Source organism: Saccopteryx leptura, chromosome 1, assembly GCF_036850995.1.
Source record: "Saccopteryx leptura isolate mSacLep1 chromosome 1, mSacLep1_pri_phased_curated, whole genome shotgun sequence".
Taxonomy (NCBI): Eukaryota; Metazoa; Chordata; class Mammalia; order Chiroptera; family Emballonuridae; genus Saccopteryx; species Saccopteryx leptura.
In genome coordinates, this window is record NC_089503.1 from 243,603,532 (window position 1) to 243,630,266 (window position 26,735).

The 26,735-nt window shown below is 47.6% G+C and overlaps 1 protein-coding gene across 2 annotated transcripts in view; it reads right to left on the minus strand.

Annotated features, from left to right (window-relative positions):
- Positions 1–26,535, minus strand: part of POLRMT (RNA polymerase mitochondrial) — a 35,491-nt gene extending 8,956 nt beyond the window's left edge. For both annotated transcript variants that reach the window (XM_066341623.1, XM_066341620.1), the window contains exons 1-5: positions 26,376–26,535; positions 25,778–25,876; positions 13,068–13,675; positions 1,038–1,168; positions 660–852 (exon numbers count right to left, since the gene is read on the minus strand). In XM_066341623.1, coding sequence (XP_066197720.1) covers positions 660–852; positions 1,038–1,168; positions 13,068–13,675; positions 25,778–25,876; positions 26,376–26,463 — 1,119 coding nt within the window. In that variant the 5' untranslated portion in view covers positions 26,464–26,535. The remainder of the gene's footprint in view (positions 1–659; positions 853–1,037; positions 1,169–13,067; positions 13,676–25,777; positions 25,877–26,375) is intronic.
- Positions 26,536–26,735: the final 200 nt, after the last annotated feature.

The following is a 26,735-nucleotide window of genomic DNA, read 5'->3' on the forward strand; positions in this document are numbered from 1 at the left end:
CAGCTTGAGCCCAAGGTCACTGGCTCGAGCAAAGGGTCACTCAGTCTGCTGTAGCCCCCCGCTCAAGGCACATATGAGAAAGCAATCAATGAACAACTAAGGTGCCGCAACAAAGAACTGATGCTTCTTATCTCTCTCCCCTCCTGTCTGTCCCTCTCTCTGTCACAAAATAAATAAATAAATAAAATTAAAATGCTTTAAAAAAAAACAAAAAAAACCCAAGGCATCTGGGTGGCTGCTCCTCCTCAGCCCTGTCCTCTGTCCTGGGAAGCGGTGCTTGCCTCACCCACTGCCCCTGCTTCTTTAGGCTGACCCATCCTAGGGCAGTTATACCCAGCTCTGCTACCACTCCTGTGCTCAGCCTACTGCTGAGTGTCAAGTGAGACAGTGACAACTGTGGTGCCTGGAGCACATGTGGTGGGTTTTTCCTTCTGTCGGCACCTTCCAGCTTCAACCCTGAGGGTCAAGATCCTCTGGGGGGCAAGGAGCTTGCCAACTCTGAGTTGTTCAACCTCCGAAAAGAAGGGAAGGTGTCCCCAGGATGCGGACAGCTCAGTGAGGAGAAATAAAAGGAAGCTTAGGCTCCTGACGCTCCCATGGCTCACCCTGCACATGATAGGAACCCACCTGTAGGTGCCAGGCTGCCAGCTGGGGCTCACCTTGTCATAGATTTCCCTGAGCAGCGGGGAAGTATTGACCTGGGATGAGGGTACGAATGGCTGTGGCGGTATGAAAGTGGGCTCAGCCTTGTGCACCGCCCTCAGGAGTGCAGCCTTGTCCTCCTTGTATAGTCGCAAGCTTGTAAAGAGCTCCTCCAGCTGCAGTCCATCCTGGGCCATCTTCTTCAGACATCTGTGGGGCACATATGGCAGGTGGTGAACCCTCGACTCACAGAACGACCCCCAACAATCAGTGGTCTCAGCACTAGGAGGCACAATCAGGTCCTACAGAGTCCTGGCTGCAGTGCAGGCTAAGCCAACCTCCCAGGCCCAACACGTCACTGTGTTCCTGGCAGGACCACCCCAACACCCACTCACCTTTGGATAGTGCTGGCATCCTGATTCAGCCGCCCCATGCACTGCAGGGCAGCTGCATAGGACAACAGGTCTGGAGCGAGGCCAGCATCTTTCATCATGAAGAACACGTAAACCAGCTCTTTGAAGGAACCCTGGGGAGACCACGCCAGGGTAAGAGTCTGGGTGGCTCAGCCTGCCACACCCAAGACCCTTCTCTGCAGTCAAAGAATAAGGTTGAAAAGCACTGCTAGTCGGGACTGCTGAACTCAGCAGACAGATGGTCCATCTGACATTTCCCTTTTCTTTTCTTTCTTTCTTTCTTTCTTTCTTTTTTTTTTTTTTTTTTTTTTTTGAGGGCGAGAGACAGGAAGGGAGAGAGATGAGAAACATCAACTCATAGTTGTGTCACTTTAGTTGTTCACTGATTTGCTTTCTTATATGGGCCCTTATCAGAGGTCTCCAACTGAGCCAGTGACTCCTTGCTCAAACCAGTGACCTTGGGCTTAACATAATGAAATATAAAAACCGTACGATCGCCCTGCCCAGATTGCTCAGTTGGTTAGAGCATCGTTCCGAAGCACAGAGGTTGCTGATTCAATCTGCCATCAGAGCACATACAGAAACAGCGTGATGTTTCTGTCTCTCTCTCTCTCCCTTCCTCTCTCACTAAAATCAATCAGTCAATAATAAATTATTTAATAAACAAAACAAAACATGATAATTTCAAAAGATACAGAAAAACGCATCTGAAAAACTCAATCCTTTTAATGATAAGAACTATCAATAAAATGGGTATAAAGGATAGTACCTCAACATAATAAAGGCCGTATATGAAAAACCCACAGCTTATTGATAAAAAAAACTTAAAGCTTTTCTTCTAAGATCAGGAACAAAGCAAGGATGCCCACTTTCACTGCTGTTATTCAATGTAGTATTGAAAGTCCTAGCCCCAGCAATCAGACGAAAGAAATAAATTGGGAATGAAGAAGTAAAACTCATTATTTGCAGATAACATGACACTGTATAAAGAAAACCCTAAAGAGTCCACCCCCCAAAAATATTAGAACTGATAAATGAATTCAATAAATTTGCAGGCTACAGAATCAATATACAAAAATCAGTTCTTTTATATACCAATAACAAACAGGTAGAAGATATAAATAAAACAATCTTATTTACTGCATCGTTACCTAGGAATAAATTTAACCAAAAAGGTGAAAGACCTGTACAGTACTTGGAAATCTATAAGAAACTGAAGTTACAAATGGAAGAATATACCTTATTCATGGATTGGAAGGATTAATATTGTTAAAACATACTACCTAAAACAATATACAAATTCAGTGCAATCCCTATCAAAATACCAATACCATTCTTTTAAGAACCAGACCTAATTGTAAAATTTATGTGAAACCACAAAACACACCCAAATAGAGAATTTTAAGACTCAAGTGCAAGGTATCACACACTCTGATATCAAACTGTACTATGAATTATGAAGAGACTGCTCCATAAGTGACTGCTGCCTGACCCTTGAGCTAGATCCAGCCAGATCTGAGCTGAACGAAGAATGCTTCCCATAACCCCTGCAGAGACTGTCTGATCCCCATTTGCTGAAGAGCGGACCATATGCTAGATGCTGTGTGAGTGCAGGGATGCCCCAAAGATGCCAGCTGGCCTTATGCATTTGTTTCCCAGATTTGCTGGTTCCTGGAACAGGCCCTTGCCCTGTCCTGGACAAAGATATAAGGAAGGCATCTTCCCCTTATCTGGGGAGAGGTGACACCCCAGGTACCATATCCATCCTGCCCTGTCCTGTATAACCCCTTAGCACTTGCCACATGGTGCAGAAGAAATCCACATCATCCTGCCACCGCCCAAGACACATTTCGCATGTAAGTTCCCTTAATTAACACTACTGATTACTAGGCTGGAATAGCACCCTGTTTCTTGGGTCTTAACCTACCCTTCATGTATGGAGGTAGATTTCTAGTCTCAGGACTTTTCCCTGGGGCCACATGACAATCAGTGAACTAGCCAGGAGACTGAATAATGGGGTCTGGGAAAGAGGCATCCCAGCAAGAAATCCCAGGCTGGCCATCGACCCCCATTTGGTGAGGGAAGGTCTGTATATATGCTAGATACCACGTGAGCATGGGGTGTCCCAAAGATGCTGGCTGGCCTTATGCATTTGAAGAAATACTCATTACACACCAGCAAGGAAGGGATGTGGAGGGCCACAGTGGTGGGCTGGCCCCTCTTACAGGTGGTGTGGATGGCCACCAACACCTAGGTGGAGGTAGAAGCCAGAGGCAGAACACTAGAAGAAGAACTGAACTTAGAAAAGGTTTGTCACACTGTCTACAACTCTGTTAGAATTGGACTGGCTGATAAGAGGCAGGGAACACAGCAATAGTTAGAAACCTTAGCTTGTCACTTTGTCAAACTGGGAGAACGTAGGCCAAGCACTCGTGACTAAGCCAGGGTTGGGCCAAGTTTCAGCAAAAGACCACAGAATGTTGCCTGACCAGGCGGTGGTGCAGTGGATAGAGTGTCTGACTGGGATGCGGAAGGACCCAGGTTTGAGACCCCGGGGTTGCCAGCTTGAGCGCGGGCTCATCTGGCTTGAGCAAAAAGCTCACTAGCATGGACCCAAGGTCACTGGCTCGAGCGGGGGATTACTCAGTCTGCTGAAGGCCCATGGTCATGGCACATATGAGAAAGCAATCAATGAACAACTACGATATTGCAACAAAAGACTGATGATTGATGCTTCTCTTCTATCTGTTCCTGTCTGTCTGTCTCTGTCTATCCCTCTCTCTGACTCTCTCTCTGTAAAAAAATAATAATAAATAAAAAAATAACAAAACATTCATTATTGGACATAGGTTCACCTACTTTTGCCTTCTTAGAAACCTCTATTTCTAATAAAAATTAATGGTTAAAAATTTTAATTAAGATGAAAAGAAACTGAGAGATATGTCTTTGGAATCAGACAATATAAGGTATGAAAATACATTTTAGAGATAATAAAAGGAAAGTGGTTTTCCCTAAAATAAGGTTGGTTATTCCTGAATGAGTAAGAGATAAACTACAAGGGAAAAAAGCAAATTGTAGGTTTGTGGAGAAGGAACCTTTGGATAGAAATTTTAATTAATTTATTTTTATTTGCATGCACCCGACCGGGATCCACCCGGCACGCCCACCAGGGGGTGATGCTCTGCCCATCCGGGGCATCGCTCTGTCGCGACCAGAGCCACTCCAGCGCCTGGGGCAGAGACCAAGGAGCCATCCCCAGCGCCCGGGCCATCTTTTGCTCCAATGGAGCCTCAGCTGCGGGAGGGGAAGAGAGAGACAGAGAGGAAGGAGAGGGGGAGGGGTGGAGAAGCAGGTTGGCGCTTCTCCTGTGTGCCCTGGCCAGGAATTGAACCCGGGACTTCCGCATGCCAGGCCGATGCTCTACCACTGAGCCAACCGGCCAGGGCCCCTTTGGATAGAAAAATTTTTTTATTTTTTTATTTTTTTTTCTTTTTCATTTTTCTGAAGCTGGAAACAGGGAGAGACAGTCAGACAGACTCCCGCATGCGCCCGACCAGGATCCACCCGGCACGCCCACCATGGGGCGATGCTCTGCCCATCCTGGGCGTCACCATGTTGCGACCAGAGCCACTCTAGCGCCTGAGGCAGAGGCCACAGAGCCATCCCCAGCGCCCGGGCCATCTTTGCTCCAATGGAGCCTTGGCTGCGGGAGGGGAAGAGAGAGACAGAGAGGAAAGTGCGGCGGAGGGGTGGAGAAGCAAATAGGCGCTTCTCCTGTGTGCCCTGGCTGGGAATCGAACCCGGGTCCTCCGCACGAAAAAAAAAAAAATATAGCATTCCCAACTACAGCAGAGGCATGCTACCCTCCAAGTTCCTCTGCTCCAACTCATGTTGGCCCCTGCAACCTGCATAGAAAGAACAGGGGAAATTCCAACTGGAACTTGGTATACCACTGGCTCGAGCAGGGACAATGTGTTTACTTGGACGGTCATCACCATTTAACCATCAACTGATAGTATCTAGACAGAAACAGGAACAAATCACAGTAGCCCTGGGGTGAGTTAAGAGCAGTCTGGTTGGTAATCATGTATGAACCTTGGCCACTGACCCTGTGTCCTGACAGTTGGGCCTTTCTGAAAAGAATGATTCTGTGGCTTAGAGTAAAAGAAGCGATGATTATGAACAAACCTTTATTCAAACAGAGATATAGAAAGATATCCAGGCTCACTTGCAGTAAGTAGCCTGAGGCCAGTCTTGCTATACTCCATGTCCCTGCCCACAGATGTTTAGAGGTGCAGGTAACCAGGAAGCAGATGCCTTGGCAAAACTGCACTTCAGCAATCGACCCATCACTACAGATTGGGAGTCATCAGAAAAGTGGGCCTTGTGGTTCCCAGGTAGGATGGCACACAGCTAAGGAGAGACAAGGCTGCCTTTAAAATATAGTAAACTGCCTGACCAGGCAGTGGCGCAGTGGACAGAGTGTGGGATTGGGATGTGGAGGACCCAAGTTCGAGACCCCGAGGTCACCAGCTTGAGTGCAGGCTCATCTGGTTTGAGCAAGGCTCACCAGCTTGAGCCCAAGGTCACTGGCTTGAGCAAGGAGTCACTCGGGCTGCTGTAGCCCCACGGTCAAGGCACATATGAGAAATCAATCAATCAATGAACTAAGGAGCCGCAACGAAGAACTGATGTTTCTCATCTCTCTCCCTTCCTGTCTGTCTGTCCCTCTTTCTGACTCTCTCTGTCTCTGCCACAAAAAAAAATAAAATAAAATACAGTGAACTGGCCATGCAGTTACATCCTGTCCTATATGCTCCAGACAACGTTCTAAACAACTGCCATGGAAATCTGGGCCCATGTGCCAAAACTGGTAAGGGACTGCAAATGAACTACATAGGACACTTCCCCTTGAGCAAGGGCTCCAAATGTGCTGTGTGTCAACAGCACCTCTGGATTAACTCAAGCTTTCCCATGTTAGCAGGCTAATCAGGCCACTACCATAAAGAGACCAGAAAAGCTGAGTTTCTGTCTGGGTACTCTCACAGAATAGTGACTGGGGGGAGGAGTCACATTTCAAGGTAGATCAGTACAAGAATAAGCAAACAACACGATACTGAATGAAAGATCCACCTCTCATATAATCCACAAGCAGCTGGGCTGGTGGAATGAAAGAACAGGGTCCTTAGCAACAGATAAAATTACTAACTGGACAACCTACCTTGGCTGGGTAGACAAAGGTGTAATACATTACATGGCCAACCTGTGGCGCTTGTTGCTCCATATGGCAGGATGGTACTCTGACTGAGGCACCCAAAATGGTAAAGGTATGGTAAACAAAGGACATAGCAATAGTCCCGATGCTTGCCATAGACCAGTCCTATTATCCCTGAAATACAGGACCAGTTACTGCTATCTGTAATGGGACATCCTATAAGGGTGGGTTGGTTACTTCACGCCTTTGGGTGGGGATGAACTGCTCAGTCTCCAGTTGAACCCTATCATCCTAATATAGTCAGGACTCATGGAGATACATTACACATGGACTGGTACATGCTCTAGTGAGAAGGGGAGAATGTAGGGGCCCTGGTCTGGCATATTCCCCTTCCTATTCACCTCACACCACAGAGCACCACCTCTCCAGCCAACACGCATGATTCACACAGTCTGGCCAGGATCCCAAGGCCAGGGATACATTAACATCTAAGAATCAGGCTCTGAGTGTCATTCTCACAGAAAGAGAAAATCTACTAATCAAAGTCCCCACTAAATATTTGTCTTTCTGACCTTGGACTTCTGCTGTTCCTGTGGTGTCCAGTTACAGGGGGCACCTGTACCATCATCCAAACTGAGTGTTGTATTTTTTACAGCAGATGAATCTACTAACTCTTCTTTGTTAACATGAAAACTCAAGTAAACACCCTCTGTGATCTGACCTCAAGACTTGGCAAGTTATTAGCACACTGGTTCAGATCTGGGGAAGGGGGGAATGGTAGAAAAGTTATTAACACTGTCTTCCTTCTTTCTCTTCCTTTCCTTTCCTTTCCTTTCCTTTCCTTTCCTTTCCCTTCCCCTTCCCCTTCCCCCTCCCCCTCCCCTCCCCTTCCCTTCCCTTTCCTTCCCTTCCCCTTCCCTTCCTTTCCCCTTTCCTTTCCTTTCCCCTTTCCTTTCCCTTTTCCTTTCCTTTCCTTTCCTCTCCTTTCCTTTCCTTTCCTTTCCTTCCTTCCTTCCCTCCCTCCCTTCCTCCCTCCCTCTTTCTCTCTTTTTTTCTCTTTTTTCTCTCTTTTTTTCCCTCTCTCTCTTTCTTTCTTTCTTCCTCTCCCCCCCCTCTACCTTTCTTTCTTTAAGCAAGAGAGAAAGATAGATCCTGGCCATGTGGCTCAGCGGTAGGGTGTCAGCCTGGCATGTGGATGTCCAGGGTTCGATTCCCAGCTAGAGCACACAGGAGAAGTGATCATCTGCTTCTCCACCTTTCCCCCTCTCCTTTCTCTCTGTCTCTCTCTTCCCCTCCTGCAGCCAAGGCTCCATTGCAGCAAACTTGGCCCAGGTGCTGAGGATGGCTCTGTGGCTTCTGCCTCAGGTGCTAGAATGGCTCTGGTTGCAATGGAGCAACAGCCCAGATGGGCAGAGCATCACCCCCCATCATGTGGATCCCAGTCGGGCGCATGTGGGAGTCTGTCTCTCTGCCTCCCCGCTTCTCATTTCAGAAAAATACAAAAATAAAAAGAGAGAGAGACAGATACAGACAGGAAGGGAGTGAGATGGGAAACATCAATTCATAGTTGTGGCACTTTAGCTGTTCATTGATTGCTTTCTCATATGTGCCTTGACCAGGGGGCTCCAGCTGAGCCAGTGACCCCTTGCTCAAGCCAGTGACCTTGGGCTCAAGCTGGTGAGCCCATGCTCAAGTCTAATGGGCAGCGACCTTGGGATTTCAAACCTTGGTCCTCAGCGTCCCAGGTTGACACACTATCTACTACACAACCACCTAGCCAGGTCACTTCGACTTTTTCTTACACGTCTGTATTGTTGCTGTGGGCTGTGTCTCCAGTGTGTTCAACTGGTGGCTGCATGAGCTAGCTTCCATCTAATGAAACCTTCACTGATCACTCAGGGCATCTTGCAGAAGAGGGAGAGGGTATGTGAAATTGAAAGAGCCAATCAAAAAGGGTGGACTGTGGAAGAGACATTGTTCCTGACATTACAGCTGAAAGACTCTTCAGCTGGAGCCTCAAGCTAGGTCCAGCTAGATCTCCTCGAACAGAGAAAGCTTCCCTTTAACCCCCCTGAGACTGTCCTACCCTGCCCTGGGCAAGGATGGAAAGCATTTTCCCCTAACTGAAGGGGTCACACCTCAGTACCCCATCTATCCTGCCCTGTCCTATATAAATCCGCTTAGCTTCCATGTGGTGTGGAGAATATCCCTGTCATCCTGCTGTTGCCCAAGATGCAGCTCATATGTAAGTTCCCTTGATAAACTCTATTAATTACCAGACTGAACGGCAGCCTCTTTCTTGAGTCTTCACCTGTCCCCTACACACAGGGGTAGATTTTCAGTCCTGAGGCTTTTCCCCGGGGCTGTGAATACTGACATTAGCCCACAATAATCACAACAGCATGGTACTGGCATAAAAGCAAACACAGAGATCAATGGAACAGAATAGGGAACTCAGAGATAAACCTACTTCTATTTGGTCAATTAATCTATGACAAAGGAGGCAAGAATGTATGATAAGGTAAAGACAGGCTATTCAATAAACAGTGTCAAAGAACTGGACAGATAAATGCAAAAGAATAAAATTGGGCCACCTGTTTATACCATATACAAGAATAGACTAAAAATGGGTTAAAGACTTAATGTGAGAGCCAAAACCATAGAACTCCTAGAAGAAATCATTGGCAGTAAACTGACATCATTCTTAGCAATATCTTTTTGGATATGTCTCCTTGAGCAAGGAAAACAGAAGAAAAAATAAATAAATTGGACTACATCAAACTAAAAAGGTTTTTGCACAGAGAAGAAAATCATCAACAAAACAAAAGCACATCTGGCCCTGGCCAGTTGGCTCACTGGTAGAGCGTCAGCACGGAGTGTGGAAGTCCCGGGTTTGATTCCCGGCCAGGGCACACAAGAGAAGAGCCCATCCACTTCTCTACCCTTCCCCCTCTCCTTTCTATCTCTCTCTTCCCCTCCCACAGCCAAGGCTCCACTGTAATAAAGTTGGCCCAAGTACTGAGGATGGCTCCATGGCCTCCGCCTCAGGCGCTAGAATGGCTCTGGTTGCAATGGAGCAACGCCCCAGATGGGCAGAGCATCGCCCCCTAGTGGGCATGCCAGGTGGATCCTGGTCAGGCACATGTGGGAGTCTCTCTGCCTCCCTGCTTCTCACTTCAGAAAAATACAAACAAACAAACAAAAAAAGCACATCCTACTGAATGGGAGAATATATTCACCAATAATATATCCAATAAAGGATTAGTATCTAAAATATATAAGGAACTCATACAACTTACCACCAAAAATCAAACCAATTACAAAGTTGGCAGAGGACCTGAATAGACATTTCCCCAAAGACACATAGATAGACTTGAAAAGATGCTCAATGTCACTAATCATCAGGGAAATGCAAATTAAAACCACAATGAGATCTCACCTCACACCTGTCAGAATTGGTATCAATAAATCAACAAATAACAAATGTTGGTGAGGATATGGAAAAAAAAAACCATCGTGCACTGTTGGTGGGATTACAAACTGGTGCAGCCACTATGGAAAACAGTATGGAGTTTCCTCAAAAAATTAAAATAGAACTGCCTTATGACCGAGGATTCTAATTCTGGGCATTTATCTGAAGAAATCCAAAAGACTATTTGAAAAGATATGCACCCCCATGTTCACAGAGACATTATATACAATAGTCAATATATGGAAGCAACCTAAATATCCATCAATAGAAGGCTGGATAAAGATGTGGTACATATATACAATGGAATATTACTCAGCCATAAAAAAGAATTAAATTTTACCATTTGTGACCACATGGATGGAACTAAAGGGTATTACGCTAAGTGAAATAAGTCACAAAAAAACAAATACTATATCATCTCACTTATATGTGGAATCTAAAGAACAAAACAACTGAATAAATAAAACAGGAATAGACTCATAGATACAGAGAACATGCTGATGGTCACCAAAGGGGATAGAAAAGGGAGGGTAGGAATAAAAAAATATTTTAAGAAAAGAGAACATTTCCAATGCTGCAGACATTTGTATTGGACTGCACTGATCTAACATAAGCATGTCTGTCCCACTTTTCAAAAGCATTTTTAGCCCTGGCTGGTTGGCTCAGTGGTAGAGCGTCGGCCTGGCGTGCAGAAGTCCCGGGTTCGATTCCCGGCCAGGGCACACAGGAGAAGCACCCATCTGCTTCTCCACCCCTCCCCCGCTCCTTCCTCTCTGTCTCTCTCTTCCCCTCCCGCAGCCGAGGCTCCATTGGAGCAAAGATGGCCCAGGAGCTGGGGATGGCTCCTTGGCCTCTGCCCCAGGCGCCAGAGTGGCTCTGGTCGCAATAGAGCGATGCCCCGGAGGGGCAGAGCATCGCCCCCTGGTGGGCAGAGCATCGCCCCTGGTGGGCGTGCCGGGTGGATCCCGGTCGGGCACATGCGGGAGTCTGTCTGACTGTCTCTCCCCGTTTCCAGCTTCAGGAAAATACAAAAAAAAAAAAAAAAAAAAAAAAAAAAAGCATTTTTAGTAGTAGCATCATCAATGTGAAAACACACATTTTTAAATCTCACATAACCTCCTATTCCTCTCCTACACACATATAGAGCTGGAAGCCCTAAGTTCAGTCCCCCATTGTCCCAAGAAGTTGGCAGCCTCCTCATTTTACAGATGAGAAAACTGAGGCTCATAGAGAAGTGACTGGCATGATCACCAAGCCCTGTCCTATACACACCTGCTGCCCAGAAACATTACTGTAGAAGTCATGTGGCACCCACACAGTGTCATGAGTCCAGGTTAATTACAAGACACCCTGCTGTCACAGGGCTCTTTGCTGGAGATTCTGGAGGGCTTGTGGACTCAGACAAAGAGGACAATCCTTTCATCTCCACTAACTCAAGGATCTGAGTACACCTCCCACAATGATGGACGCAAGCAAGACACCAGCTGACTGTCACCTGTGGAGACATCGGGCATCTCCATATCACATCATAGTGATCAGATGGTAGTCACCAGGCTGCCCGTAGGCTTCACTGTATATGTGTCAGTCAAGCACATCAAAGTCTGTACCACAGACATCCTCACTCGTAGGTAGGTATATTGACACAAAACTGGCTCCTTGTTGCCTGACCAGGCAGTGGTTCAGTGGATAGAGCATAAGACTGGGATGCAGAAGACCCAGGTTTGCAGGCTCATCTGGTTTGAGCAAAACTTGGACCCAAGGTCGTTGGCTCGAGCAAGGGGTTACTCAGTCTGCTGAAGGCCCGTGGTCAAGGCACATATGAGAAACCAATCAATGAACAACTAAGGTGTCGCAAAGAAAAACTGATAATTGATGCTTCTCATCTCTCTCCGTTCCTGTCTGTCTGTCCCTACCTATCCCTCTCTGTCTCTGTAAAAAATATATATAAATAAATAAATAAATAAATAAATAAATAAATAAATAAATAAATAAAAACTGGCTCCTTGTTCCTTAAGCAGTTTCTCCTGTGGTTCCTCAAATTAAGACTGCATGTAAAGAACAGTATTCTAAACAGCCAGAGTTAGAGGGATTGCAGGGCAACTGGAAAATACTCAGAGATGAAGAAAAGAGAGTGACACACCACCCAGAGGGAAGTCCATGGCTGAGAAAGCCTGTATTCAGAAAGAAGGGTCTCAGTACAATCACCTAACCTTCGACCTCAGAAAACTAAAAGAAAAGGAGCAAACTAAATCCAAGCCATGGAAGTCATTATCCTGGTGAGGGTCTGCAGGTCTGCCACTTAAATGCCAAGAGTACCTTTTGCACAACCCAGGTTCAGCAGCCATGGTCCAGCAGACTAGAAGGGAATGCACTAAAACAAAAGCAGGATTTCTTCTTTCTTTTTCAGTCATTTTGAAAATTTCTTTTGAGGACCACCATGAGATTTATATCTGTCAAGCCTAAAAGAATTATTAAAACAGTAACAAAGCCTGACCAGGCGGTGGCGCAGTGAATAGAGCGCCAGACTGGGATGCAGAGGACCCAGGTTCGAGACCCTGAGGTTGCTAGCTTGAGCGCAGGCTCATCTGGTTTGAGCAAAAGCTCACCGGCTTGGACCCAAGGTCGCTGGCTCGAGCAAGGGGTTACTCGGTCTGCTGAAGGCCCACAGTCAAGGCATATATGAGAAAGCAATCAATGAACAACTAAGGTCTTGCAACGAAAAACTGATGATTGATGCTTCTCATCTCTCTCTGTTCCTGTCTGTCACTATCTATCCCTCTCTCTGACTCTTCCTCTGTCCCTGTAAAAAACAAACAAACAAAAAAACAGTAACAAAGCACTTCAGCTTTGGGTCTAAAAGACAAGGGTTAGACCTGACCAGGCGGTGGCACAGTGGATAGAGCATCAGACTGGGATGCAGAGGACCCAGGCTCGAGAGTCTGAGGTCGCCAGCTTGAGCACGGGCTCATCTGGTTTGAGCAAAGCTCACCAGCTTGGACCCAAGGTCACTGGCTTGAGCAAGGGGTTACTCGGTCTGCTGAAGGCCTGCAGTCAAGGCACATATGAGAAAGCAATCAATGAACTAAGGTGTTGCAACGAAAAACTGATGATTGATGCTTCTCATCTTTCTTCGTTCCTGTCTATCTGTCCCTATCTATCCCTCTCTCTGACTCTTCTCTGTCTCTGTAAAAAAAAAAAAAAAAAAAAAAAGACAAGGGTTAGAATCTGAACACTGCCACAGGCAAGTCTCACCCCCCTAACCTCACCTACACCTGTGAAAGATGGTGACCCCTTTTCTGTGTGGCCTACCCAGCCTCCCACTGACCTTGCGAGCCCAGCCAAGCAGGACAGTGTTGTACATAGGCAGAGTGAGCACCCCCTTCTGCCTGGACTTGCTATGCTCTGTGACCAGCACATGGTGGGCGAGGGGCAGCTGATCCACGAGCACACAGCACTCCAAGAAGGCGAGGAGCCTCTGCTGCTGACCCTCGTGCCGCATCCTGGAGACCCTGTTCACAGGGCCATGCTCCTCTGCGTGGCTCAGCCTCTTCGGGGCCTCCTGCAGCAGCCTGGCCAGCTGGTCCTTCCAAGGACTCCTGGGGGTGCTGTGCTCCCAACGCTGCAGGCGGTCTGCCAGCTGCTCACTCAGCAATTGGGGCTCCACACGCAGCTGCTGCTTGCGGGCCTGCTGCTCAGCCCGCTGCTTGCGCTTCGCATCCAGCTGCTGCTTACGCTTCTGCATCACATGCTTGTCCTCGTCCAACCTCTGTGCCCAGCGGCCGTTGAGCCCCAGGGCAGCACCATCATCCCCCACCTGAGCCTTCTTGGGTGGCTGGGAGTCACCAGCCTCTGGGATTCCAGCCACGACCACCTGCTTCGTTGTCACCTCTGACACATGGTCGGCCTGCAGCTGTCGCACCCTGGCCTCAAGCACTGTGGAGAAGCAAAGAGCAAGGATGTCAAAGGATCCCTGTTCAAATCCTTATTATTATTATTATTATTATTTTTTTTTTTTTTTACAGAGACAGTGAGTCAGAGAGAGGGATAGACAGGGACAGACAGACAGGAACGGAGAGAGATGAGAAGAATCAATCATTGGTTTTTCATTGCGCGTTGCAACACCTTAGTTGTTCATTGATTGCTTTCTCATATATATGTGCCTTGACCGTGGGCCTTCAGCAGACCAAGTAACACCTTGCTGGAGCCAGCGACCTTGGGTTCAAGCTGGGGGGCTTTTGCTCAAACCAGACGAGCTCGTGATCAGGCTGGCGACCTCGGGGTCTCGAACCTGGGTCCTCCGCATCCCAGTCCAACGCTCTATCCACTGCGCCACTGCCTGGTCAGGCCCTGTTCAAATCCTAATCTCCCAGAGACCCTGCTAGCCAAGAGATAGATGGTGAGTCTCACCTGCTACTGAAGCCTCACTTTTATGTTTTTGCTGACAACTCCCACATGTCCCTGGACTTCTGCGCACATAGGCCCCCGTACCCACTTAGCAACTCTCTACACAACCCCACTCATACTAAATGTTACATACAAGCTCCGGGTGTCCTTTCCTCATCTCTGCCACCACTGGAGCTCTGTCTTTCAGGTGCTCAGCCCACAGTCCCAGGAATATCTTCACTTCTCTCCCTCCACATCCATTCTTTTGGCACATCCCCAAGGCTCTGTCCTCAAGATCTACCCAGGTGCCCCCATGGCTTTCCATTACCCCACCACTCACTCTGCTCCAGCTATAATGGCCACAGGGCCTTTGCGCATGCTGTTCTCCCTGACTGAAAGGCTCTTACCAAGGTCTCCCAGCCCATCATTGCCCTACCCTTCCTGAGCACAACCAACAACAGCTCTGTTCTCTGCAATTCTGTTCCCACAGTAGCCAGGACAATGAAATAACAAACAGGAAACCACTGCTCCCAGGGAAACACAGGGCTCCTGCAAGCCTCCAGTTACATTTCCATCAACTGATCAGAACATAATTTTATTTCTTTTCTTATCAACAAATTGTTTTATATGCTGATCAGTTTAAAAGCCCTGATCTCACATATACTGCTGATTCAGAAACATCAAGCTCAGTCAACAGCATTATCACTCACACCAGAATGAAGTGACTTAACATGTATTTTCTCCAAAAGGCATAGCACTGCTTCCCGCTCAGGATCAAAGGACGGCACCTTGGTTCTACGTCTGATGCCACTTAAACAGTAAAATCAACAGCAAACAACACAAAACTGTTCAAGCATGGCACCAAATACACCCTGAAACGGCCACTAGCTACAAGATGTACGGGAACAAAGCAAATGTCCTTGGTTCCACCTTAGTGGGAAATATGCGCATTGGGAAACTGCAATGCTTACTGCTCTGCACAGTATACACAACAGGGAGAGCACCTGGAGGGTTGATTTGGGCTTGCAAATAAATTTGAACAGCTAGGTGACTTGGTAAATATGCAGTCAGTAGATCAACTACATTTGTCTTCTGCTGGCACTTCTTGTTAGAATATCAGCCCCCAAAGAAGGCCAGCTCACAGCAGGGGCTCTTGAGGGGTCATGGAAATGAAAAGACAGGCATAAACTTGATCCTTAGAGTGGCCAAAATTCAGGAGACTCTTTCAAACACAGAGGAGAGATACACAAGCTGGATAATGTTAAAGAGGAAATGAGGTAGATATAAGAGGAAACAGGGACATCTAAGCTGACCTAGAAGACAAGACACCAGCTCTGCAGACAGCAGGAAGACAAGCAGGGGCAGAAGCCCTGAAGCAGCCACAGACCCTCCTGAAGAGGCTGAGGAGGTAGGCACATGCTTTAGAGTTGACTCTGTTTTTTCTGTTTGTTTGTTTGTTTGTTTTTCTTTTTTTGACAGAGACAGAGAGAGTCAGAGAGGGATAGAGACAGACAGGAAGAAAGATGAGAAGCATCAGTTCTTCACTGCAGTATCTCAGTTGTTCGTTGATTGCTTGTTCATTGATTGCTTTCTCATATGTGCCTTAACCCAGGGGGGCTACAGCAGAGTGAGTGACCCCTTGTTCAAGCCAGCAACATTGGGCTCAAGCCAGCAACCTTGGGCTTCAAGCCAGTGACCTTTGGGCTCAAGCCAGCAACCATGGGGTCATGTCTATGATCCCACACTCAAGCCAGCGACTCCGCACTCAAGCTGGTGAGCCCACGCTCAAGCCAGCGACCTCAGGGTTTCAAACCTGGGTCCTCTGCATCCCAGTCCAACGCTCTATCCACTGCACCACTGCCTGGTCAGACTAGAGTTTACTCTGCACAGAAGTAAACAACAGGGGGATTTTAGGCTGGAGAGTGACACCATGTGTTTCAAAATTCCAAAATCTTCCTCTACTTGAACAATAGGATATCTGGGCTTTGCATTAAAATAGTTATGTGGGTCAGCCTTTAAAAAGTTCGTGCAGTGCCTGACAGGGCGGTGGTGCAGTGGATAGAGTGTTGGACTAGGATGCAGAAGACCCAGGTTCGAGACCCCGAGGTCGCCAGCTTGAGCGCGGGCTCATCTAGTTTGAGCAAAGCTCACCAGCTTGGACCCAAGGTCGCTGGCTCGAGCAAGGGGTTACTCGGTCTGCTGAAGGCCTGCAGTCAAGGCACATATGAGAAGGCAATCAATGAACAACTAAGATGTCGCAACGGAAAACTGATGAATGATGCTTCTCATCTCTCTCCGTTCCTTTTTGTCTGTCCCTGTCTATCCCTCTCTCTGTCAGTGTAAAAAAAGAAAACAAAAAGAAGTACCTGCAGCCTGACCGGTGGTGGTGCAGTGGAGCAAACGACCTGAAATGCTCGCGGGTTTAAAACCCTGGGCATGCCCAGTCAAGGCACATATGGAAGTTGATGCTTCTTGCTCCTCCCCCCCTTCTCTCTCTCTCTCTTTCTCTATCTCTCTCTCTCTTCTCTAAAATTAATAAAATGAAAATAATTTAAAACATTCAATCATAGCTTTAAAAAAATAGAAGTACCTGCAATAAACCTACACAAAGCAGGTCTTCAGCCAAGAGCCCCGACCTGGGCTGTCCAACCTCTCTCCTTGTGCTATTTCATTTTTTCTTAGATGATCTGTCCTTGCCTTGATTTCTGTATAGGACTCTGTTTCTTCAGCTATGATGTCATCTTTGTTTTCTTTTTCTTTTTATTTTTTTTCAGGGACAGAGAAAGAGTCAGAGAGAGGGACAGATAGGAACAGACAGACAGAAATGGAGAGAGATGAGAAGCATCAAACATCAGTTTTTTGTTGCGACACCTTAGTTGTTCATTGATTGCTTTCTCATATGTGCCTTGACTGTGGGCCTTCAGCAGACCGAGTAACCCCTTGCTCAAGCCAGGGACCTTGGGTCCAAGGTGGTGAGCTTTTTGCTCAAGCTAGATGAGCCCGCGCTCAAGCTGATGACCTCAGGGTCTTGAACCTGGGTCTTCCGCATCCCAGTCCGATGCTCTATCCACTGTGCCACCGCCTGGTCAGGCTTCTTTTTATTTTTTAATTAAGTCTCTGGTTGCACCCCTGTGATGAATATATTAAATATATTATATATATAATATATATATATATATATTATATATATATAATTTTGAGAGAGACACAGGAAGAGAGATGAGAAGCATTAACTTGGAGTTGCAGCACTTTAGTTGTTCACTGATTGCTTCTTATATGTGCCTTGACCAGGGGGTTCAAGCTGAGCCAGTAACCCCTTCCTCAAGCCAGCAACCACGGGATCATGTCAACGATCCCATGCTCAAGCCAGCAACCCTGCACTCAAGTCAGATGAGGCCGTGCTCAAACCAGCGACAATGGGGTTTCAAACCTGGGACCTCAGCATCCCAGGTCAACACTCTATCCACTGTGCCACCACTAATAAAACTTAAATACATACATAAGTGTGTGTGTGTGTGTGTGTGTATAGTGACAGAAAGAAAGATATATAGACCTGTGGTGGCGCAGTGGATAAAGCGTCGACCTGGAAATGCTGAGGTCGCCGGTTCGAAACCCTGGGCTTGCCTGGTCAAGGCACATATGTGAGTTGATGCTTCCAGCTCCTCCCCCCTTCTCTCTCTCTGACTCGCCTCTCTCTCTCTCTCTCTCTCTCCCTCTCCTCTCTAAAATGAATAAAAAAAAAAAGAAAGAAAGATATATATATGGTGACAGAGAGACAGATAGGGACAGACAGGAAGAGAGATGAGAAGTATCAATTCTTCACTGTGACACCTTAGTTGTTCATTGATTGCTTTCTCATATGTACCTTGACCTGGGGGCTACAACAGAGCAAATGACCCCTTGCTCAAACCAGCGCCCTTGGGCTTCAAGCCAGCGACCTTTGGGCTCAAGCCAGCAACTATGGGGTCATGTCTATGATCACACGCTCAAGCCAGCGACCCTGCACTCAAGCTGGGGAGCTTGTGCTCAAGCCGAGGACCTCTGGGTTTCAAAACTGAGTCCCATGTGTCCTAGTCCGACGCTCTATCCACTGCGCCACTGCCTGGTCAGGCTAAATATATATATATATATATATTTTTTTTTTTTTTTTTTTTTGTATTTTTCTGAAGCTGGAAATGGGGAGAGACAGTCAGACAGACTCCCGCATGCGCCCAACCGGGATCTACCCGGCACGCCCACCAGGGGCGACGCTCTGCCCACCAGGGGACGATGCACTGCCCCTCCAGGGCGTCGCTCTGCCGCGACCAGAGCCACTCTAGCGCCTGGGGCATAGGCCAAGGAGCCATCCCCAGCGCCCGGGCCATCTTTGCTCCAATGGAGCCTTGGCTGCGGGAGGGGAAGAGAGAGACAGAGAGGAAGGAGGGGGGTGGGGGTGGAGAAGCAAATGGGCGCTTCTCCTATGTGCCCTGGCCGGGAATCGAACCCGGGTCCCCCGCACGCCAGGCCGACGCTCTACCACTGAGCCAACCGGCCAGGGCCTAAATATATATATTTTTAAAAAATTAGTAAGAAACAAAAGAAGGTTGCTGTGTAAACTTGTGATTTTTTTAAATGTTTATTTTATTGACTTTAGAGAGAGGGAGAAAGCAGGAGAGATATGGGAACATCTGTTCCTGTATGTGCCCTGACCGGGGATTGAATAAGCAACCTCTGTGCTTCGAGACAATGTTCTAGTTCTAACCAACCGAGCTATCCAGCCAGGGCTAAACTTGTGATACCTGTCTGCTTACTTCTGAGTGTGTATGTTGCAGGTATGGTAGCTATAGGTGTGTGTAGCTACAAAAGGTGTAAGTTGCAGGAGTGTGTAGGTATAGGTGTGTAAGTTGCAGAAGGTGGGTGGATGTTGCAGGGTTGTCTAAGTTGCAGATGTTAAGTTACAGGTGTGGCAGTTGTATAAAGTGTATAGATGTTACAGGGGTGTGTGGATGTTGTAGAGATGTGTGGAGGAGGGATCTTAAATCATTTTAGCCCTTCAAAGCGAAGACACAGCCTCTGAGTCACCCCAGCAGCATCTGTTGGGTCAGAAGCATTAGGAGCTTGCTGCAGTGCATCACTGAGCCTCTTGGCCATTGTGCTCCCACATGGCCACAAGCAAGCACCGGTCCATGACCCCTCGCTGTTCTGGGGATCCAGGTATCACCTCAAGAATACCAGGCCACAGCCTGAGACACAGCGAACAATGTCATGAAGCAACTGCCTTACTTCTACCGCAGCAGAGTGATGTAGAGCTTTGGCTATAACTCCAAGCAGCTGGTCATCACCACAGATAACTTTCCTGAACAAATAACAGAAAATCTTCCAGATAACATATCCACTGGTATTATTATGGATGGGCCAGTGTTGGAAATGAAGATGTCTAAAAATGGTGGTGAACACAGGATGGAACTTGTACTACAAGAATACAAAAAAGAGCCCTGGCCGGTTGGCTCAGTGGTAGAGCATCGGCCTGGCGTGCAGGAGTCCTGGGTTCGATTCCCGGCCAGGGCACAACGGAGAAGTGCCCATCAGCTTCTCCACCCCTCCACCTCTCCTTCCTCTCTGTCTCTCTCTTCCCCTCCCGCGGCCAAGGCTCCATTGGAGCAAAGATGGCCTGGGTGCTGAGGATGGCTCTGTGGCCTCTGCCTCAGGTGCTAAAATGGCTCTGGTTGCAACAGAGCAACGCCCCAGATGGGCAGAGCATCGCCCCCTGGTGGGCATGCCGGGTGGATCCCAGTCGGGTGCATGCGGGAGTCTGTCTGACTGCCTCCCCGTTTCCAACTTCAGAAAAATACAAAAAAAAAAAAAAAAAAGAATACAAAAAAAAAGTCCTGGCTCAATAACTCAGTTGGTTAGAGCATCATCTGTACACACAAAGTCTGTCAGTCCAATCTCTGCTCATGGCACATAAAGAAACAGATCAATGTTTCTGTCTCTATGATCAATTAAAAATAAATAAATAAACAAATCGCCTGACCAGGTGGCACTGTGGATATATCGTTGACCTGGGATGCTGAGGACCCAGGTTCGAAACCCTAATGTTGCCAGCTTGAGCAAGGGCTCACCCAGCTTGAGTGTGGTATCATAGACATGACCCCATGGTCGCAGGCTTGAACCCAAAGATCGCTGGTTCGAGCAAAGGGTCACTAGCTCAGCTGGAGCCAATACCCTCAAGGTTAAGGCACATATGAGAAAGCAATCAATGAAAAACTAAAGTGCTGCCAACAAACTGATGTTTCTCATCTCTCTACCTTCCTGTCTGTCCCTGTCTCTCGCAAAAAAAAATTAAATTAAAAAAATAGCCTGACCTGTGGTGGCGCAGTGGATAAAGCGTCGACCTGGAAATGCTGAGGTCACCGCTTCAAAACTCTGGGCTTGCCTGGTCAAGGCACATATGGGAGTTGATGCTTCCTGCTCTTCCTCCCTTCTCTCCCTGTCTCTCTCCTCTCTCTCTCTCCCCCCCTCTCTCTCTCCTTTCTAAAATGAATAAATAAAATTAAAATAAAATTTAAAAAAATAAAAATTAAAACATAGGCTCTGGCTGGGTGGCTCACTGGTAGAGTGTTGCCGGGCATGTGGAAGTCCCAGGTTCAATTCCTGACCAGGGCACACAGGAGAAGAGCCCATCTGCTTCTTCACCCTTCCCCTTCTTTCTCTCTATCTCTCTCTTCCTGTCCCACAGCCAAGGCTCCAGTGGTGCAAAGTTGGCCCAGGCGCTGAGGATGGCTCCATGGCCTCTACCTCAGGTGCTAGAATGGCTCCAGCTGCAATGAAGCAAGGCCCCAGATGGGCAAAGCATCACTCCCTAGTGGGCATAGCATGTGGATCCCGGTCGGGCGCATGTGGGAGTCTTTCTCTCTGCCTCCCTGCTTCTCACTTCAGAAAAATACAAAAAACAAACAAACAAAAAAAAACGAATTAACTGGACCTGGCCAGCTGGCTCAGTGGTAGAGCGTCAGCACAGCATGTGGATGTTCCAGGTTCGATTCCTGGTCAGGGTACACAGGAGAAGCACCCATCTGCTTCTCCACTGCTCCCTCTGTCTTCTGTCTCTCTCTCTGTCTCTCTCTTCCCCTCCTGTAGCCATGATTGATTGGAGCGAGTTGGTCCCAGTTGCTAAGGATGGCTCCATGGCTTCCTCCTCAGGCACTAAGAAGAGCTCAGTTGCTGAGCAATGGAGCAATGCCCTAAATGGGCAGAGCACCGGCCCCTGGTGGGCTTGCAAGGCAGATTCCAGTCCAGGTGCATGCAGGAGTTTGTCTCTCTGCCTCCTTTCCTCTCCAAAAAAAAAAAAAAAAAAAAAAAGCCTGGCCTGTGGTAGTACAGTAAATAAATTGTTAACCTGGAAAGCTGAGGTTGCCAGTTAAAAACCCTAAGCTTGCCTGGTCAAGGCACATGTGCAGGAAGTTGATGCTTCCTGCACCTTGCTTCCTCCTCTTTCTCCCCTCTCTAAAATGAATATATTTAAAAATCTTTTTTTCTTTTTGTGACAGAGACAGACAGAGGAACAGACAGGGATAGACCGACAGGAAGAGAGATAAGAAGCATCAATTCTTCGTTGTGGCACCTTAGTTGTTCATTGATTGCTTTCTCATATGTGCCTTAACGGGGAAGGGAAGCTTGCTATAGCAGAGCAAGTGACCCCTTGGTCAAGCCAGCAACCTTGGGCTTCAAGCCAGTGACCTTTGGGTTCAACCTAGCGACCATGAGGTCATGTCTATGATCCCACACTCAAGGCAGCGACACCGTGCTCAAGCTAGTGAGCCCGCGCTCAAACTGGCAACCTCGGTGTTTCAAACCTGGGTCCTCTGCAAGACAGCCCAGTACTCTATCCATTGTGCCATCCCCTGATCAGGCAAATTTTTAAAATCTTAAAAAAAAAAAAAAAATTCAACCAATGGGCCCTGGCCAGTGGCTCAGTGAGTGGATAGAGCATAGAGGGCTTATGGACGTTTTAGGTTCGATTCCTGGTCAGGGCACACAGAAAGAGCGACCATCTGTTTCTCCCCCCACTTCTTTCCCTCTTCCCCTCCCACAGCGGCTCAACTGGTTTGAGCGTGGCCTGGGGCACTGAGAATAGGGTTTTTTTGGAGCGCATCAGCCTCAGGTGCTAAAAATAGCTTGGTACTTGAGCACAGGCCTTAGGTTGCAGATCCCAGTAGGGGCGTGTGTGGGAGTTTGCCTCACGATATCCCCTCCTCTCACCTAAAATAAAAAAGAATCAACCAATGAATGTATAAATAAGCAGAACACAAATTAATATTTCTCCTTTCCTCTCTAAAATCAAATAAATAAAGTAAATATATTAAACAAAAGTTTGATAATTACAAACGTAAGGGGGAAAATTCATACTTCATATTTTTGATATATTTTGGATTAATATATTATGACAAACATAAAAGATTTGTGAAATTTACGCTGGCTGGGTAGCTCAGTTGGTTAGGGCATCGTCCCAATATGCCAAGCTTGAGGGCTCAAGTCCAGGTCAGGGTACATACAGGAACAGATTGATATCCCTGTCTCTCTCTCTCTGTCTCCCTTCCTCTCTCTCTAAAAACCAATAAAGATTAAAATATTGGCCTGACCTGTAGTGGCGCAGTGGATAAAGCGTCGACCTGGGAATGCTGAGGTCGCCGGTTCAAAACCCTGGGCTTGCCTGGTCAAGGCACATATGGGAGTTGATGCTTCCAGCTCCTCCCCCCTTCTCTGTCTCTGTCTCTCCCTCTCCTCTCTAAAATGAATAAATAAAAATTAAAAAAAATTTAAAAAAAAAGATTAAAATAAAATAAAATTAATAAAATCTAAAAATATATATAAAAATAACACTCAAGAACTTAAAAAAAATAAAAGACATCACTTTTTTTTTATAAAGATTTTATTTATTCATTATAGAGAGGGGAGAGAGAGAGAGAGAGAGAGAGAGAGAGAAGGGGGGAGCAGAAAGCATCAACTCCCATATGTGCCTTGACCAGGCAAGCCCAGGGTTTTGAACCGGCAACCTCAGCGTTTCCAGGTTGACACTTTATCCACTGCGCCACCACAGGTCAGGCAAGACATCACTTTGATAATGGTTGTTCAATGGTTTAAAATGATCATGAAGGTCTATTAGACTTCATATAGGAAATCTCAAGAAACTTAAAGAACTATGATGGAAAAAATATATATATATATTTATATATGATGGCAAAGCCTTCCTCTGTTCTGGAGTTCTTGTTGCTCAACTGTGCCCTAAAACTCCTAAAAAAAACTACTTTTCTTCCTGCATGGGATATGACATACCCAGAATGAGCCTTCCTGGTGGCAAGGAACTGACAATGGCATGACATATCTAAAATGAGCCATCTGACAATGGAATACCAACAATGCTTTTAATAATTCATCAGTGCTGCTTTTCAGTGGTTGAACAGCAATGCTTTCAACAAAAAACAAAGCCCTGGCCGGTTGGCTCAGCGGTAGAGCGTCGGCCTGGCGTGCGGGGGACCCGGGTTCGATTCCTGGCCAGGGCACATAGGAGAAGCGCCCATTTGCTTCTCCACTCCCCCCTCCTTCCTGTCTCTCTCTTCCCCTCCCACAGCCAAGGCTCCATTGGAGCAAAGATGGCCCTGGCGCTGGGGATGGCTCCTTGTCCTCTGCCCCAGGCGCTAGAGTGGCTCTGGTCGCAGCAGAGCAACGCCCCGGAGGGGCAGAGCATCGCCCCTGGTGGGCGTGCCGGGTAGATCCCGGTCGGGCGCATGCAGGAGTCTGTCTGACTGTCTCTCCCCGCTTCCAGCTTCAGAGAAAATACAAAAAACAAACAAACAACCAAACAAAAAAAAAAAAACAAAAGGAGGAAAATGTCAAAAAATAATAATAAATGGAGCTACTTTAAAATGGAGCTGGAGCAACCCCGGAGGAGCCACCTTGCACATCTCATGCCTTAAAATTTGGAATGTGTGCCCTGGCCGGTTGGCTCAGTGGTAGAGAGTTGGCCTAGCACGCAGGAGTCCCGGGTTCAATTCCCGGCCAGGGTACACAGGAGAAGCACCCATTTGCTTCTCCACTCTTCCCCCTCTCTTTCCTCTCTGTCTCTCTCTTCCCCTCCCACAGCCGAGGCTCCATTGGAGCAAAGTTGGCCCGGGTGCTGAGGATGGTTCCGTGGCCTCTGCCTCAGGCGCTAGAATGGCTCTGGTTGTGGCAGAGCATCGCCCCCTGGTGGGCATGCCGGGTGGATCCCGGTCGGGCCCATGCAGTTTGTCTGACTGCCTCCCCATTTCCAACTTCAGAAAAATACAAAAAGAAAAAAAAAAAAAAAAAACTTGGAATGTTAAGCCTGACCAGGCAGTGGCGCAGTGGAAAGCATCGGACTGGGACATAGAGGCCCCAGGTTCAAAATCCCGAGATTGCCAGCTTGAGCATGGGCTCACCAGCTTGAGTACAGGGTCGCTAGCTTGAGCGTGGGATCACAGACATGACCCATGGTCGCTGGCTTTAGCCCAAAGATTGCTGGTTTGAGCAAGGGGTCACTTGCTCTGCTGAAGTCCCCCAGTCAAGGCACATATGAGAAAGCAATCAATGAATGACTAAGGAGCCGCAACGAAGAATTGATCCTTCTCATCTCTCTCCCTTCCTGTCTGTCTGTCCCTATATGTTCTTCTCTCTGTTTCTGTCACAAAAACAAACAAACAAAAACCTTAGAATGTTGGAACCGTGCAAGATAACCAGAGATAACCTTTGGACTGGGTCTAAGTGACCTGTATTCCAAAGAACTTTTTGCAAAAATAACAAAAAAGCAGATATTATACTATGACTACTGGGTTGACGGCTATCAGACTGAAAATTAAAAATGTGTAGAATTAGCATCCCTATGTTATGTTATCTGCACCAACAGCAATGACTTCTTTCTATGGAGTAGTTGTTCCCCTTCCCTTTCCCATAAATAGTCTTTTGTCTCCCAATTGGAACATTGTTTGGGTTTCTGCCTGAATGAATGACTCCTAAATAACTATTCTTATTGGTCTCAAACGCTTGTTGTCTCCCACTATGAAAGCCCTTTTTTTAAAATTGATTTTTAGGGATAGAGAGGAAGAGGAAGACAGAGCAAAAAATTGATTTCTTGTTCCACTTATTTACTCATTCCTTGCTTGTTTCTTGTCTGTGCTCTGACTGGGGATGGAACCACAACTTTGGCGTATTGAGACAATGCTCTAACTAACTTAACTACACTGGCCAGGGTCTGAAAGGCCTTTTTAAGTTATCAATCCCATCAGGGGCTCAACTCCAGAAAGTCCAGCCAGAGCAAGACAGATCACTTCTGGTTTCTAATCCTGCCTCTGCAGGTGCAGTTACATGTGGCCTTTGGCCAGTCTCTCCAGTCATAATTTTGGGCATCAACTGTCTGGAAAGTGACAGCACCTGGTGAGTTTGGGAAAGGAAGGAATTACAAATGGTCACCACTTCATCATTGGAGTGGGCCCTCAGGAGCACCAGAGAGGTGGGACCACATTGGATACACCCCTTTACAGACTGACATCCCTTCTTGTGGGGTCACTGTGAGGAACCAGGGAGGTGACCCCTATCCAAGAGGCCAATGATGGGACAATGATATAAGGGCTTCAGGCCTCAATCCTTAGGGCTCACCCTCCAGCAGCTCCGCGTGGCCCCAGTCCCTCCGGCGGTCTTGTTCACAAAGGCTGGCAGACGAGCTCCTTCTGTAGCCCCATATGCCACCCAGGGCCCCTGCGGGAGAGAGGGTGAGATTGAAGAGCGTCAGGCCTGTATGTAGTGGTAGTGGGGGACCCCACGTGGACATACAATGCAGGATCCAGGGGGAAAAAAACCCTAAATTTTCAGTGGAAACTCACCGTTCACATGTTTCACACTGGAAAGAAACCAAAAGATCAAAGTTAAGAAAACTGGGGTGAGGGACCGGAGGATAAAAGGGTTTCTCAAACTAAAGGTACACCTAGTTCAAAAGTCAAGAGCCTTAAACAGTAAACAAAGGATCAGAAGGCACCAAAAGAAACCAAGAGTCAAAGGTCAAAGTGTCTTGCCGACCCCTGTCAGAAAAGTGTGCCAAGGGCGAGTGAAAAAGGGGACGTGTCAGTGGGTTCACCAGAACCGCAACAAAGGTCGGTTGTAGCTAGACCCCGGGGACGAAAAACCAAAGGTCATGGCCGGTGCTGGGGCCTGGGAGTGGCAGCACCCGCGACGTCGCTCCGGATCTCCCCCGCGTTACCTTCCTCCGGCAAGAGTATGGGGCGGCCCGCCGGCCACAAGGCCCAGCCAAGCCCTGCTGCGCCGCGGCCCCAGCGCAGCGCCGACATGCCGCTCGCACGCGGACCCAACAAGCCGCCCGCTCCGCGCCTGCGTCTCCCGTGCCGGTCAGGAATTGTAGTTCCACGGCCTACGGCGGCTGCGAAGGGCCTTAAGGCTTAGGGCTATTTTATGTTAAGGAAAAGCACCCTCGGAACCACAACTCCCAGAGGGCAGCGGGGCCCAGGCGGCGCAAGGGCATACACGGACGCAGCCTGTGATTCGTTCTTCCCTCTATGTGTGGGTGAGTGGTAGGGACAGAACCTTGCTTGTGGAGGGATGA